Source organism: Geospiza fortis, unplaced genomic scaffold (genome assembly GCF_000277835.1).
Source record: "Geospiza fortis unplaced genomic scaffold, GeoFor_1.0 scaffold44, whole genome shotgun sequence".
Classification (NCBI taxonomy): Eukaryota; Metazoa; Chordata; class Aves; order Passeriformes; family Thraupidae; genus Geospiza; species Geospiza fortis.
In genome coordinates, this window is record NW_005054404.1 from 1,360,148 (window position 1) to 1,377,732 (window position 17,585).

General features: G+C 36.9%; 1 protein-coding gene across 6 annotated transcripts in view; it reads right to left on the reverse strand.

Moving 5' to 3' along the window:
• The window catches only part of CSNK1G3 (casein kinase 1 gamma 3), a 65,735-nt gene that overhangs the window by 18,778 nt on the left and 29,372 nt on the right, over positions 1-17,585 (reverse strand). For all 6 annotated transcript variants that reach the window (XM_031061234.1, XM_031061232.1, XM_005426185.2 and 3 more), the window contains exons 6-9: positions 9,787-9,935; positions 8,323-8,557; positions 1,096-1,181; positions 880-964 (exon numbers count right to left, since the gene is read on the reverse strand). In XM_031061234.1, the coding sequence (XP_030917094.1) occupies positions 880-964; positions 1,096-1,181; positions 8,323-8,557; positions 9,787-9,935 (555 nt within the window). The remainder of the gene's footprint in view (positions 1-879; positions 965-1,095; positions 1,182-8,322; positions 8,558-9,786; positions 9,936-17,585) is intronic.

Sequence of the window (17,585 nt, forward strand, 5' to 3'; positions counted from 1 at the left end):
CAGCCTGGAGAGATGGGCACAGAGGAACCTTCTGAAATTTTGCAAAGGCAAATGCAAGGTCCTGCACCTGGGGAAGAATAATTCTGTGCAGCAGCACAGGCTGGAGGCCAAACCTGCTGGGAAGCAGCCCTGAGGAGAAGGACCTGGGAGTCTTGGTGGACAAAAAGCTCTTCAGAGCCAGCTGTGTGCCCTGGGGGCCAAGAAGGCTGATGGAATCCAGGGGTGCATTATGAAGACCAGGTCAAGGGAGGTGATCCTGTCCCTCTACTCAGTGGCTATGTCCAGTTCCGAGCTCCTCAGTACAAGAGAGACACAGAGCTCCTGGACTGGGTCCAGCAAAGGGCTACTAAGTTGATCAAGGGACTGGAGCATCTTTCATATGAGGAAAGGTTGAAGGAGCTGGGCCTGTTCAGCCTTGAAAAGAGGCAACTGAGAGGGGACCTGATTAATACATATAAATATCTAAGGGGTGGTTGTCAATAGGATGAATCCAGGCTCTGCTCAGCAGTGCCCAGCAATAGCAGGAGAGGCAATGGGCAGACACTGAGGCACAGAAAGTGCCACCCAAACTCGAGGAAGAACTCCTTTACAGTGCAGGTGACTGAGTACTGGAACTGGTTACCCAGAGAGGTTCTGGAATCTCCTTCACTGTAGATATTCAAGAACTACCTGGACACAATCCTGTGCCACATGCCCTGGGATGGCCCTGCTTGAGCAGGGAGATTGGACCACATGACCTGCTGTGGTCCCTTCCAACCCGACCCATTCTAAGATACTGTGATCTATTACACGTACAGTAGTTTTAAACCCCAGCAATTACCTATGTCAGTTTCATTCTATAAATCAAGACACAATGTTTTTATTAACAGCAGACATTACCTGGGAAGTTTTCACACAATACTTCTATTGGAGTTGCTCGTTTAGTGTCTCCAATTTTCTGGTAACGTTCCTTTAATGTATCTGCCTATGATAGAAAAACAAACAAGCTTCTGAAGTTATACAGCTTGCAGACACACATTCCAAAAAACCCTAAACATATCAATAAAAAGCTGATGATCTGAAAACAGGACAGAGGCAGATATCAAAACCCACTACCTTTAAACCTTGCCATGGAAGACTTCCTCTGAGAAAATACATAAACATATGACCCAATGCTTCCAAATCATCTCTTCTACTTTGCTCTGAAACAAAATGCAAATATTATTAGAAACTTCCATCTGTGTAATTTTACATATATTTAGAAGACTAGCTTCCAAATTATATAAAAATAATTGTTAGGTATAAAGTACTTGAAACCAAACTGGCCATGTGGGGGCATTCTTGGGTACTAGAGATTGTGTTAAGAACACAGCTAAACCCAGAAAAAAAGCAGATGCAGACTGCAGGTATATTCATCTCTACACCACTTTAAACAAATTATCTGGCTGAAAGAAATCATTCTCAAAAATGTAGAAGGGATTTTTTTTGAGCTACTGGAAAAAGTTCATGATTTAGTAAACTTTAGGATTTAATGAAATGTTAGGACCAAATGTTCATTGTTCTTGCAGTAAGAAGTTAATTAAAATTGATCAACTGTAGAATTATTTGGGGATGGTTTAGATTTCAAAGGAGTCTGGCCTCTGCAAAACTGATTCTTAATCTAGACCCTTTAACAGCTCTGACAAGAGAGCACATGTACTAAAGGTAAGAATGACATTTTCCTAGTTTTGTTTAAGTACTTGTTTAAAGAAATTGGCTTCATTTGGCCTTTCTATTATATTAAGAGCCGACTTGCTTCATTCCCAGAAGAGTTTCAAGTATTCATTGTATGATAACTAACCTCTGCCTCTGCAATAATTAAGCACTATCACAAGAAGACCATTACAATCAAGGATATGGGTTGTTCCCCAGCAAGCATTACAGAGATTACAGTAAATTATGACTCCATGTGATTATGCTTTCTGTAGCCAAATAACTTTGACAATACTTTAATAAACTGTTCTTCTGAATTTAGGGAAATTCCAAAATAATTACCAATTTACATATCCAGCACACATAGAAATTTGCAGAACTTTTACAGATGCAAATCTTAGCCTTCATTAACCTCCCAATCAGAATCTACACTCCCTGTAATCTCACTTTCCCCTCCTGAAAATGAAGTGAACTGGAGAAGAAGCAGAGAAATTTTAACCCTAAAAGAAATTATCTTATTGAAAGGTAGGGCACCAGTGACATGCTACTAAGGGCTGCAGAGTATTTGTATATCCTTCAAATAGCCCTCTGAATAAAGCCGTGTTATTCTTCACATAGACAAAATACTTTCTATTCCATATGCACACTCCCAATTTGCCACAAAATTACCAGAAATCCTTGATCAAATGTCTCTTCTGAAACAAAAGATTATTGACTACAGGATGTCCAGTAACTATGTATTTCCTATACACCTTAGAAGAGTGGGTTTTAGTGATTTTGACCAAGTTTTGATTACACATTTAAAGTCTTTCTAGCAGCTATGCATTTGTTATGACAATTTTATATACTATGGATCCTAAAATACACTTTTTATTCAAGGACAACATCCTTCCTTACTCATACGCACTAACAGATAAAGTTACAGGTCAACAGAGACATATTCAAAAATAACTTATAAGAGAATGTGAACCTGACAGCCTCTCTCTTTACTGAAAACAGTTTTTTACAAGGGTCAGCTGTAAGACCATTCAAGCAACTCAGGAAATTATCTACAGACTAAAAATATCACCCTAAAAATTGTCTTATTACCACTATTTTGAGAGTTGAGCCTCTAACTGTATCCTATATGCCACTGTCTCTGTAAACACAGAATTTGAAGACCTTCAGTGCTCTGTACATCTCACTGCATGAATTAAAAAATATATTACATATCACAGAACATAAAAAATTGTTGGGATGGAATGATTCAGGCTCTCTAGGAAGGAGAGGCAAGGGAGACCAGGAGGTAATATTACCCTCCATGGCAATAGCCAGCTGAGTGCATGGAGTTTTTTCTGGGGATGGATGAGGAGCTGACTGAGAGCTATTGGGGAACGATTAACAGGAGGGCAGGGTTAGGTGGTCACGGCACTCCAGCCAGGAATACTGAGCAGCTGAGTCCTCGTGGTGGTGCATCCCTCCCTCACCCCTTCGAAGCCACTATCTGAAAAAAAAGCTCATCAGGTTATCTGAAAAAAAGCTCATTAGGTCTCACCTTGACAAACAGCACCTGGGCTCAGCTTCTCTTGAGTATATCAGAAACCCTTTGCTCCCAGTAGTCCCTGCTGTCTAACAAGCTCACGTTTTCTTTATGAACAGTCTTGGAAACTATTTTTCTTGCTTGCATAGCGTAACATCCCTGTTCTCACACTTTCAACTGTGTGCCAACTCACACTGTGGCCAGGATGAAACGTTATTATGACTAAAGCCCACTCTCTTGTGACCCTATAAAACAGTGGTCTAAAATGAGAACCTTTGAATTCTTCTGGACTACAGCAGCTGAGTCCAGCAACCTCTCTCTGAGCTGGGCCTCTCAGAGCCCATGAACTCCCAAGTTTGCTATATTCAGACGACTGCTGAACAAAAATGAATTATAGGTCAATACCCCCACTCCTCAAGGCTCAAATCTTTGCACAATGAAGAGATGCAAGAGCACCCAGAGTGAGTATTTCACTGCCTTTGAGGGGAATTTTTTGACAGGTACTTCGCACTGACTCTGCCTGTGTGCATAAACATACACATGCTACAGTAAGCTCTGGGAGAAATGCTGCTCTCTCAGATGTTCAGGTATCTTGGCTATCAAAGTTAGGCTTTTAAGTAAGGTTAGGTTATAAGATAGGTTAAATGTTGTTGAGTGTTAATTCCCATGTTGAATTGTTAAGTTGAAGGTTTAAGTAAAGGTGTAAGTTAAGGTTAAATACTTTTGAGTACTGTTAAGCTTTTATGCTGTATTCTTTTTTATACCTGCCCTCACTGTCCTTTTGTCACTTGTCCCATGCACCTAAGCACACACACAGCCCTAGACAGTTCATTTCTGTTTTGACTGACTGGATTTTAGTAGTGGTTTGGATTTTCTCTTTTTCCTTGATGTAACTGACTAGTAAGTATCAGAGTGAATCTTGCAAAGAACTTTGTCATTGCTTAATATTAAATCAGGTTTTTACTGATACCCTTGCTGATGATTTTTTAAGTGATCTCAAACATTCATTTGTAACAGTTGTCTACCAATACACAGGAACCACCTCATGTTCACAAGCCCTGGTCCTCAAGGGGGAACTTCAACCACTCTGATATCTCCTGGAGTGACAAGACAGCAAGGCATCAGCAATCCAGTAAGTTATCCTTGATGATAGCTTCCTTCTCCAAGTGACAGAGAATGTAAAAAGGAGATGTGCCATGCTGGAACTTGTTCTCACCAACAAGGAGAGGCTGGTGGGGAAGGAGAAACTCAAGAACAGCCTTGGCTGCAACAATCATGAAATGCTGGAGCTTGAGATCCTAAAAGTAGTGAGAAGGGAGCAAAGCAAACCCAATATCATGAATTTCAGCAGATTCATCTTGGCCTCTTCAGGGATCTGCTTGGCAGAGTACCATGAGATAAAGCTCTGCAGAGAAGCAGGGTCCTAAGAAAGCTGGTTAATATTATTGAAGCATGAATTTCTCCAAGCCCAGGAGCAATGCCTTCCAACAAAGTCAAGCAAAAACCATCAGGAAGCCTGCATGGATAAGCAGTGAGCTCCTGGATGAATCCAAAGAAAAAAAAGGAAGCATATAGAGAGGTGAAGCAAGGACAGGTAGTCTAGGAGGTATACAGAGAAATTGTCTGAGCAGCCAGGGATCAGCTTAAGAAAGCTAAAGCCCTGATAGGATTAAATGTGGCCAGGAATGTAAAGGGCATGAAGAAGAGATTCTGTAAGTACAATGGTGACAAAAGGAAAACTAGGAAAAATGCATGACCTCTCCAGAAGGAGACAGAAGACCTGGGATATGGAGAAAGCTGAGGCAAAAAAATTACATTGTGCCACAGGAAAGTTTAGATTGGATCCTGGGGAACATTAAATTACTTTTTTTACCTCCATCTTCCCTGGTATGTATTCCAGCCACATTACTCATGTCACAAGAAGAAAAGGGCAGGGACTGGCAGAATAAAGAACACTGTAGATCAAGTTGGAGCCCATCTAAGGAACTTGAAGGTGCACAAGTCCATGGGACGTGCTGAGATGCATCTACGAGTCTTTAGGGAGTCTCAGGGGAAGACAATAATCATTATATCCACTACATCTGAGAAGTCATTACAGCCCAGTAAAGATTCTACAGACTAAAAGAGGAGAAAGATAACCCCCGTTATTACAAATAGAAGAAAAGGAAGGCATGAGGAACCATAGGCCTGTCAGTCTCACCAAGGGCCCAGCAAGATCACACTGTAGATCCTTGTGGTAACGACACTGAGGGACATGGAAAATAAGGAGGTGACTGATGATGGTCAACATGGCTTTATTAGGGGCAAATCATGCCTGACAAGTTTGGTGGCCTTCAACACAACTACATGTTGGTGCATGGAAGAGCAAACATCATCTACCTGGATATACACTAAGCATATGACACTGTAACACTGGATATCCTTGTCTCTGAACTGGAGAGACACTCATTTGACAGATGAAACAAATGGATAAGGAATTAGCTGAGTGGTCATATGGTAAATGGTGGTCAAGAATTCCCTGTCCAAGTGGACACTAGTTCCTTAGGGGTTGTACTGGGACCACTGCAGGGTAACACCTTTGCTGGTGTCATGGACAGTGGGATCAAGAGCACCCTCAGCAAGTCTGCCAAGGACATCTGGCCATGTCGTGCTGTCAACAGCACCTTCCCCTTGAGGGAAGGGATGCCACAGAGGGACTTGGACAGGCCTGGGAGATGGGTCTGTGTGAACATGACAATGAGAAGTGCAAAGACCTGCACCTAAGTTAGGGCAATCCAAGCACAAATACAGGCTGGACAGAGAATGCAGAGCAGCCCTGAGAAGGATTTCCACGTGCTGGTGGATGAGAGGTGGGACATGACCCCACAATGTATACTCACAGCCTAGAAAGCCACACATGTCCTGGGTTGCATCCAGAACAGTGTGGCCAGTAGAGTGAGGGAGGGGATTCTACACCTCTGCTCTGGTGAAACCCCACCTGCAGTGCAGCATCCAGCTCCGGGGTCCCCAAGATACAAAGGACATGGACCTGACCAAGCAAGTCCACGAAGACATTCAGGCAGTGTCCCTCCCATTAAGGCAGTCTGAGAGTTGCTGCTGTTCAGCCTGGAGAAAAAAAGGCTTCAGGAAGACATTACAGCTCCTTCCAGTACCAAAAAGGAGCCTGCAATAAAGCTATTCAGGAACTTTTTACAAGGACATGTAGTGACATGACAAGGACTAGTGGTTTCATACTGAAAGACAGTAAGTTTAGATTAAATATTCAGGAGAAACTCCTCAGTGTGAGAGTAGCAAGACACTGAAACACCTTGCCCAGAGAAGCTGAGGATGTCTCCTCCCTGGAACTGTCCAAGGCAAATCTGCATGAGGCTTTGAGAAACCTCGTGCTCCAGCCTATGGCAACAGACTCAGAACTGATGACCTTTAAGGCCTTTTCCAACTCAAACCATTCTACGATTAAACAAGTTACCATTAGACAAAAATAAACACATTCTGTGTAAATATCAGACATGTAATCAAAATTCAGTTTGCTTTTCAAGTAATTACCAGTTTTACATTTTGGTTTATTTTTCTTAAAAGGTTTGGGGGCAACTATTTATTTAAGGAAGAGTAAAAAATTTATTTGATTTTAAAAGGGGTTGTGCCACTGTTGAAAATGCTGTAATCATCAGAAGTCTATTCTGCTAGCGGAGATGAGAGCCCAGGGTCAAAAATGTAACAGTCACCATAAGCTGACATCACCATTTATGCCTGAAAAATATAGTGGATGCTTCTATGATCTGAAGAACCTGAGTTCCAAAAGTTGGATTTAGAAAGCTAAAACCCTACACTTGAGGTGCTGCACTTTGTTGCACTAAAGAGCAACAAAGCTGGTGAAGGGTCTGGAGCACAGATCCTATGAAGAGCAGCTGATGGAGCTGAGGGAGTTTAGAAAAGGAAGTTTGGGGAAGAGCTTATCACTCTCTACAACTCCCTGAAAAGAGAGTGTAGCCACATTGGCCTCTTCTCCCAAGGAACAAGGAATATGACAAGACAAAAAAGCCTCACGTTTGCCACAGGAAGGTTTAGATTGGATATTGGGAACATTTGCTTCACCAAAAGTGTTCTCAAACATTGGAACAGGCTGCCCAGGGAAGTGACTGAGTCACCACTTCCAGAGGTATCATAAAAGCCTTGTAGATGTCGCACATAGGGGCATGGTTTAGTGGTGGATTTGGCAGTGCTGGGTTAACAGTTGGACTTGATGACTTTAAGGATATTTTCCAACCTAAGTGATTCCTGGCTCTGCTTTATTGATAAAGCACCTTATTCCTGTCTGAGAAATGTGAATGGTTTCTCGTTTGCAGTATTAACAGTTATGCTTACAGTTAAACTGTAAGTATTGTGCAACATTTTTATGATCAATTCAAAGAATAACCTAATTAGTGATTACCATGCAGTGATAAACAACCGGCTTACACAAATTCAAACGGGTCTAACTAACTGATTTCATTAGAAAACCTCTCTATAGCTGTAATAAACAAAGATCTGAGTACTCATACCTTTCTCAAGGTGAATTTACTCATTCAATGAAAACAACTTTTATATTTATAGACGTCCTGTAATTTCTTTAGCTTGCTGGCATAACCTTTAATGACTCTGACAATGCCTTATTAACAGTGTAAGCACTAAAAAAAAAAATTAAAAAAATAATCGAGAAATCAGCATTATCTCTAAGCTGTTTTATTACTTTATGGTAAATTTCAAAGAGATCAGAAATCAAGGAAGCATTGAAAATCCATGCTATTGCAACCTGTTGACTTGTGTATTTAATAAGCACACCTATTTCCTGGACACTTCAACCTGCCATGGAATACTTATAATGTGAAGGTATTATGCTACAGAAAGATACACAACATCTTTCTTTTAAGGAAAGCTAACAAAGAGGACAATGCCCAAGACATGATCAAGATGATTAGCGATTCAAAAAAGATTATTCCCATAAACAGTATTTCCATAAGGGCAAACTATATTTTGCACGATACACAAAATTTGTAGTTCTTAATGACTATAGACAGACAAAAACTGTAACTTGAAAGCGAGATGGTTTATGACAAATCACAGCTGTTTCTGTACTTAAAAAGCACACGTACCTTTTCCTAAATGTGTATTTATACTCATGTATCTAGCTGTTCCTGTAAGGCTCTTGTGTTCTCGATATGGTATGTGCTTCTTTGTTTCTGGATCTACGTACTCCTTTGCTAAACCAAAGTCTATAATATGAATAATTTGCTGGGTTTTGTTTCCAGGTCGTCCTATTAAGAAGTTCTCAGGTTTTACATCTCTGTATATCAAGTTCTTTGAATGGACATATTCCATACGAGAAATCTTCAATAAAAGAAAAAAAAAAATAGATAAGGAAGTTTAATTAAAGTTTCAGATTGCCACATTAAAATGTGTCAGAAGCTAAATATCTTATACTGGCTTTAAACTTAGAAGAAATCACCCCTCCTAGTATCTTAAGACCAAAGCAATATTGTTCTTAATGAAGTATCTCCCAGTTAAAGTCAATGAAAATTGTACATTTTTCCAAAGCAGATGCATCAATTGTGGTACTGGAAACTTTCACACTGGATATTAGTCATGAATCTTGCACACATCAGAAGTTTTTGCCTCTCAAAACAGTTGGCATGAGTATGTTTTGTGTACATGAGAAGTAAAACCAGAAATTATGTCACCAAGCAGTAAGCAGCAAAGCCTGATCTATTACATATTAAAGATATAACTGAGAGAAGCACTGAAAGTTCGTCACTATGCATATAAAGTTCATTCAAGCTGGACTGCTTTCTATCAAAATGTCCACATTCAGAAAAAGAACAGGAAGTATTAAATAAAGCTGATCTCTGGACTTGTGAGGACTTCAGCATTTAAAAAAAAGAACTTGGCTATAAATAAGTTCAATGTTATCTGTACATCTGTAGTTGGAGTCTGTTACATAACTACAATCACGTTTTAAACAGCTATTTTTAACCATTACAGGTAAAAATATCACTACTTAGGGAGGTGGAAATCTGGTAAATATACACAGCCTTAACTGTCCTTCTTTCCACTTCCACCCACCCTCAAGTCAGAACCAAATAAGGAATCATCAAAAAAGAGAATAACTCTTCATTGAATAATTTTGTGCTATAATTTCTGGAAGAATTTGGGGAATTTTTCATTTGTTTGTTTGCTTTCTTAAAAGAATGCCCAGGAAAAAAATACTTATGCTATTTAGGAGTCTCATAATACAACTCCTTGTGTGGGCTAAAATTACTTTTATTTCTTTAAGGTTTTCTTTTTTGAAAGAGTATGTCAAAATTCATGATTTTAGATTGTGATAAGAACTCAGAAGACACAAGTAATTACATTCACTAACTGACTTGAAAAACTGGAACAAAGTAAATGAAAGTAATCTAAGAGTATTCCTGCTTAAACTGTATGACAAGAATTTTAAATACCACCAACATCAATCTAAAACTGAAGTGCAAATCTCCTAGGTGAAGTAAGCATTTAATCCATTGAAGACTGATATAGTTATTCTAGTGAACACTCAAATTAACATCTATTCTACTTACCAACTGTATGGCTATCATAAGAACGGTTTTAAGAGAAAATGTCCTACCACACAAGTCAAATAAATCTTCCAGACTAGGTCCAAGTAGTTCTAGCACCATTGCATTATATTTGCCACATGGGCCAAAATAATAAACCTGAGGTATTCCATCTGTAAAATGAAAATACAAAGTAATGATAAGGGGTTAATTAAGATTAGGTACATAGCAGTATAATTCCTACCCAATTTCTAGTTCATCCTAAGTTAAAAATACATTTTTCACATAGAAACAAAAATAAACCTCATAAAAACTACAGGTAAAAGACACAACAGGAATCTTGAAGATAGTCACAAAAATTTTAATGAAAAGGGTACTATTACATATTTGACTTGTGAAAGTTATCAAGATTTACATAAAAAGTTAAAATTAGAACCCCTCTATTAGTTTTGTAACCATAAATTGAAACAGGGTTTTGAAATGCTAAGAAGGCTTAAATAAGCTCTTGTACAAAAAAATATACTTAAATTAAACTTTTTTAAATTAAGGCTATTCCTACCTTTAGGAATAAAAGCACCTTATTATCTAGAGAAATAATTTTAAATAATCAAAAAGACATTAATGAACCCAAGAGTGTAATGATACATTCAAACTGGACATTATAGTTTTAAATGAACACCTGCCTTAGGAACACAGGCAATCCAGAATTTTGAAAATATAAATAGTTCAACCCTTATGATCCAATTTTACTTCTACCTTTTTGTAGAATATACATTGTGTGTATATTTAACTAAAAATAACTTGATATAATTGCTTCTACTCATGTTGTACTTTTTCACATGCACAGGACATCTTCCTCATTCAGCAGAATAAATTTTGTTTGCTTAGGGAAGCGAGTTATTCCAGATCTTTGGGTTTTTGTTCTTTAGCATACATCCTCTGTTTCATTTATTCCAAATATTTAATACACTGAAAATGTATTCTTTTCATGTGAGCTTTTTCTACAGCGTCCAATCTTTCAATAATGCACTACACAGAAGTACCAAACCTGTTTTCAGAACACCCTAATGAAACACTGGATTTCAACTTCATTCTCTGTAGGTCAAATGTAACCCTAATTCTAAGTGTTTTCTGCATTATGCCATCAATTTTTCATACCTTACTATAGAGACACACCAAGGCCACAAATTTGTAATTGTATTGACTACAGTTTTGGGTAAAAAAATATATAAAAAATACTGGTTTAGCAAAATTAACATCAAATCAAAGCACCGTTTTAAAGAGATTTTTCACTAATCTCTTTTCCTACAAGTCAAAATATTTAAAGAAAAACCCCTAAAAATCCAGCTTAACTGTTCAGTTTTCAGAAGACTCAAGCTACAATGTGGTTTTTAATACGAATCATCACACTCATCTTTATATACTTAAAATGCATAATCGTACCCACTTCAGAAAGACTTCACAGGAGTAGCTTATTGCTACTAATGAAGAAGCACTGATCATATTACATCCTGTATCAGAATAAAGTATGAGATAGTGTTCTTCAATTTAAAAATATCATCCTGAATTATCAGAAAGATACCTAAAACATTGATCCTCTGATTAGATGAGAATTCCAAAATGTCCCAAAACTGTGTTTAACATGTAAAAACCTCTGCAGTGCATATGGAGCATCCTGTCTAAAATTACCCATGTTGATAAAATAATTTGAAATTAACAGTTCAAAGTACTAGAAGTAAGGGGCTTTGGTTCTTAATCAAAGCACTCTTAGTACTTTCGCTTAAAAGCAATAAGCAGGTGTAATTCAGCTACTTACATTCTTTCTCCACGTCTCTAAATCTCCAGAAGTCAGAAAGTAACATGCTACTAATAAAAACATATATGAGGCTTTTTCTCCCACTACAGACAGATAATGTAAGCTCTCTTTATAGATAAAGCTTTAAGAGATACTGGTTAAGCTAAAAACAAAGAAACTCTGATTTTTAGAAATTTAAGAAACCCCTATTTTGTTGACAAGATATTCCACTACTAATTACCAATTAAGAGGAGGTATTTTATTTCCATTTTTAATTATTCTAGTTCAAACCACTGAAGAACAAAAGAAGGAAATACATTGAGCTTTTAAGATGCATCCCAGTTGTCTTGCAGTGAATTTAAAGAAGCCACTGGTCCTCGGTTTCTTGATTAACAATAAATTTGATTACCATTGAATCCTTTCTAGTACCTTGACAGGTTTTCTCCCCACTCTTAAAAATCCATTTTAAAAAGTAGTACCCCTCCCCAGTTATAAGCAGAATTCAATGACTGTCACATAAATGTCACTAAAAGTTACATATAACTTCCTCCTCTTCCACCAAAAAGGAAACTAACTTGTGGCCAAAAAAGTAGATTCACATACTCCCCCCTAAGTTACTTTAACATTTAAATATCTTTCCTTTCTCAGTTTAAAACTCTTAAAATAGAATCATTTTTTAAGGTACAAGTCATATTTCCCTATCCCTAGATACTTGTACTTGTTGATAAATAAAAAACACTTTCATTTGAATGGGCTCAATTGACTAAAGCAACCTACAATACTTAGGTGACTCTCCTGTCATAAATTTGTAGATCCATGTTAAGCCAGTATGATTTTAATCCTATTTTACTCTTGAAAAAAATCAAAGAAGTCTTGACTTGGAAATTAACTATTCAAACATCACTTGGATTCCAGTTTCTTCTATAAAAGTTAGTTTTCATTAGCCACCTAAAACATTACTGCTGTACAGCTCTGGTCTCCAAAATCAAGTCCAAACATTCAAGAAGTACTTGACTATCCACTGAGAAGGTGAGGTCGGAAGGGCAGGGGTGCAAAGAGAGCCCCCTAAAACAGTTATGTGAATTTACAGATTATACTCTTTAATTTTCACTCAAATACTTCAGTCCATCATGTTTATGTACATGATGTCCAAAAAGTTGTTAAAGCTGACATATCTGACTTCCTCTACAATGATGAAAGGATAAAAAAAGCATTAGAATAAAGAAAACATGACTAGTAGATTAAACTGTATCTGCCAAATCTCTTTAAAACAAAGAAAATAATAAGCTATTTCTGCTTTGGACCATTATCCATCTTGGTAGTCTTCTTCAAGAACTTCATGACTAAACCTGATTTAAGCTTGAGACTTCATGCTGTTCAGTTATCTCCAGCAATATACATGACCAGCACAAACACATTTGTATCTTAAGGAAAAAATTCCATTTATCTGCTTTGACACAGATATTACATCATAGTTTCAATTATTTTAGGGGTGTGTCCTCACTCAGGGAAGAAAAAAACTAATTTGAAAAACAGGCAGCAAAGACAGCCAAAGGAATATGAAACCCACAAGTCAATGGCAATACCACTTGCATTTAACCTCATCTATCACTGACTTAATTTTGAGCTGTATCTTAGCAAAATGTCTCTATACAATACAATCTAAATTTGTAAAGCTATTAAGCTAGTAAGTAGCTTTCCAGTGTTTTTCAGTTTCTTCTAATACCAATTTCATTTTAGAGTTTTCTCTAAACCAGTCAAGAAACAGACTGATGGCATTATATCCTATTGCTGAGAATCTGTTCAATCAGACACATAAATGCCAATAAAATACACAAGACTGCTTTTGCAGATCATAGTGTCGTGTATTCAGCTTCTTATAGCACACTGCCTTTTATTTGCAGTCTTAATTTTCCTATGCGGCAATTCATTGGACATAAGCCAAATACTTTAAACTAGTTGGAAGATTTGCAGTAACAGTCATCTTTCACAGCACATTTATACTAGTACTCTTGTCAAGGATACAAATTAACAAACTGCCACAAACACAAATATTCCCTAGTTATTCTATGGAATCTGGTTTGAATGGTCTCAAAGGAAGCGATTATAAAACTCAGGGTAGTGTGTTCTGACTTGAGCCAAAGCAGCATACACCGGAGGTCACACAGTCTCTGGAAACATAGCACCTGAATGTCACTGAAGCCATGACCAGCCATGAACTATAAAACTCCAAACACAGAATGAGACACTATATCACCACAACACTTAGACTGCATCTCTTACTTACAAATATAAGAATATGTTTGCAAAAAGAAGAAACAGTAATAAAATAATTAGATCTATTTCAAAAGGAAAAATCTTCTTTAGTTATTTATATTACTAAAACAGAATTAGAGATGTATTTTATTGTAATAATGATTACATCAAATATCCATTTATCTAACATTCACTTTGTTCACTGAACTGTCTTATCAAGCTTCCTTTCACAATTACAGCTATTGTATGCCTCTCAAAGTCCAATCTCTGAAATCTGTGTGTATTTTGTCACAATACAAAATCAATATACATTTTTGCATACAGCCAGGCTTCTTATGGCCAGTAACTACTGTTTCTCAGAAACATTATCATGTAACTCTATTATGCAGCTGTCATCTGATTCTTATCAGATCTCTTGCATTTATTCCAGGGCAAAAAATTACTTTAAATTCAGAAAATCCCGTACATGTCCTTAGGCTAAATCCTAGAAAAGGATTGGCATAAAACAAGAAAAACTGCAAGCAACATATTTATAATTTTGTTGGATTACACTTAAAAATAAATTAGGCATTATCAATTATGTTTATTCACATAAACATAAATATTAGCATATTCATGTTTATTCACATAAACATAAATATTAGCATATTCACATTAATTACTGAGCACCTCAACTTTCCTATTAAAGGAAGCAGATCAGCAGCAAAAACTCAAAACTGAGTCAGAGTTTTCCCCAAACAACTCATGACACAACCGCAGCAGTCATCAATACACAGATTAACAGTGCCTATGAATAGATTCCTCTTCAGTCAAGAGATTCAATATTGGATTCAGGTTAAGTGCTCTAATACTATATTCCTAAATAAGCTTAGAGATTTATTTTTTAAGATCACCTGCATGTTCAGTTTTTTTAACTTTATCATGATTAACAACCACTTTAACTAACTGCTTATTGTTGATTCCCCAGCATAATAATGCCAGTCAAATTACAACAGAAGTAATAAAGCAGGATAACATGACTAAAAAAATAAAGAAACAGCCATCAGTTTAAGACCAAATTCTCAGCTACCTACCTAGAAGCATAGTTCAAAGCAATATTCATGTGAAGTACAAATAAAACTCACTTTGCATTCATACTGAATGTGGACTAGCAAGACGTATAGAAAGGTTATGAAGTGCAATAACTTGAACATATCTGTAAGAATGGATAAAATTTTATTTAGATATGTAAACTAGGACTACCCTGAACTCACCTACTTCCTAACTCTGTAGTTTATAGCTAGACATTTTGTCTTCAATATACATTGTCATTGATCATTAGAGACAAAACACCTTTGTTTTAGAAATTAAATAATACTCTCAAATCTGAAGTTCCAGTAAATCATTACTGCTTTAACTAAGTAGTAGGAACATCCAATTAAATATAGCTGCACATCACATTCGTGTTTTCCCATAAACTCACTTCAAACCTTCATTACTTTCATAATGTTTATCCTATAATAGCAGCAAGACATCAATCCCAAAATATTTTGAAAAACACAGAATGAGATAAGTAATTTTAAATTGTTTCTAGAAGATCTATTAACAAAAATAATCACCTGACAATAATCTAGATGTAGCGCTTTGTTTCCAGCACTAGACTCAAGGAGATTTGCTATTGGGGTACTTCCTCATGGTATGATAGAATATCAATCTAGTAAAGTACATTACAGTCTACCAACTGAGAAAGAAATTAAGAAATTATTATACTGAAATTTTTGTCTTGGGAAGAGTTATAGCAAAACACAGACGCTGATGCACCACAATGAAATCATGCTGGGTTCTTTTTTCTCCCACAGGCTGAAGTGGAAGGCAAGGTGGCTATGGCCAAGGGGATGAAGTAGACATGGTATCACTAGCAACCTGAGATCCTACTGCCTTCACAGTGACAGTGAAAGTTGCCTGTAACTATCTCAAACACAAAAGATAGCTTGTCTTTCAGGAGAAAAATATGCTTCAGAGATTCCATACCCTGAATATAGCTATATGAAAATAATTAATAGTTGTCAATGAACACTCAGATCTCACACACCAGCTAAAGCTGGCCTGAACTGTAATTAAATGAAGAAACACATTTTCTCACCTTAAATATTTTTGTCTTTACCTAGAGGAAAAAACACTAAAGACACTGAGAACTGAACCTCATTCTTGGCCTTCAGCCCATCAAACACATTTCCAACACAAAAAAGAAAACCATAAACAGTAATGTCTAACCTACTAGTCCATATTAAACTGTGTATAAGGCACCTCATAACAAAGATGTGCTCTTGCCTTAGGGTACTCTGCCCCCTCTCAAAATCAGAAATTCAAAGTATTTCAAACTCACTCTACTACATTCCCAAACCAAAATGTGGCAAATCCAGACATGCTCTAAATGCTACAATAAATATTCTCCTGAGCTTGACTACAAAATGGTGAGCAGACTCCACTTACTGTATGGGAATATTTCTGTATCTCCCAAAACCACACTATGCCACACTGAAATCCTCCTGGATCACTAATCCAACAGTAACTGTCTAATTACAGCTGTCCAAGTACTGTGATTCCACTGTGTCAAAGGCAGGTCCACATGATCTCAAAACTGAAAACCGTATTTTTAGATACCAATACAGACTACGTCATGTGAATGTTGGTACCAAATCACAATGGTTCAGGTACAGATAGCAATACTTAGCACTCATTTCACAAAGGCAATGACCTTCTTAAATACAACACCTTTTCCCACTGTAGACAAATATATCCTATGCATTGACTAGTCAACAGTAGTGATCCTGTAAGAAAAGTGAATGGTTTCCAGTTTTTCAAGTAGAAGTGTTAACTAGATTTCAGCTGAAAGGACAGATGTCCAAAAGTTAAGAAAAATAAAACCTAATTTACAATACTGAGCATCTGCCTTGTCTGAAATATTAATACAGCAGTTTTACCAGTAGGTTAATCCACTGCTGAACAGATCTGTGACCTGTTTTGAGTCTGTGACCTCAAAAATTACCTCAAATGAAAAAAAATAAAATCTAATACTAGATACTCCTCGCTGCTATAAACAAGAACTGTTCTAAGTCTGTTTTAACAGCAGCATTACAAACAGGAGTTCTACTAATTCACTTTAAGCAGCAGAAGCTGCTTGCCATTCTTTTGCTCCACTTGTCAGGTAAGTAAGTACAAACGAGTTCTCAGTCACTTGCAAAACCTCCCAGTCATTATGATAATGACCCATTTATTAAAAGAGGTTAGAAAAATCAGACAATGAAAGCTGAACCGTTTTTATGCTCTTTAACATGTAACACATAACTTCTTTCATTTAGAGACTCCTTTCTGCAAAAGGAAGCTGAACCATACCTATCTGTCAGTTAAACTGCAGCATGGCGCACGAAATACACCTACGCCTTATCTTCTAATCATGCAAAGAAAGCCTGATAGCATAGAAGATTAATTCAAAAATCAGTAAAAAATACAAAACTGTTTTCTATAAATTCCAAAAGCCTTAGCGCAATTTCAGGTAAGAATTCAGCAATCATTTTATTTGGATTATGATAGTATGGTATTCTTATATCTCATATCTGCATATTAAGAAAATACACATTAAACAAAATTTATTAGAAGCAAAGAGATTCTAAATTCTGTGTGTTCCTCATTCAATTGACTAGAAAATTCTGCATACTGACTAATGATCTCAAACTCTCTGAGGAAAACACCCTCATAGTTACTAAACTACGAAATTATCATAGAAAAAAGA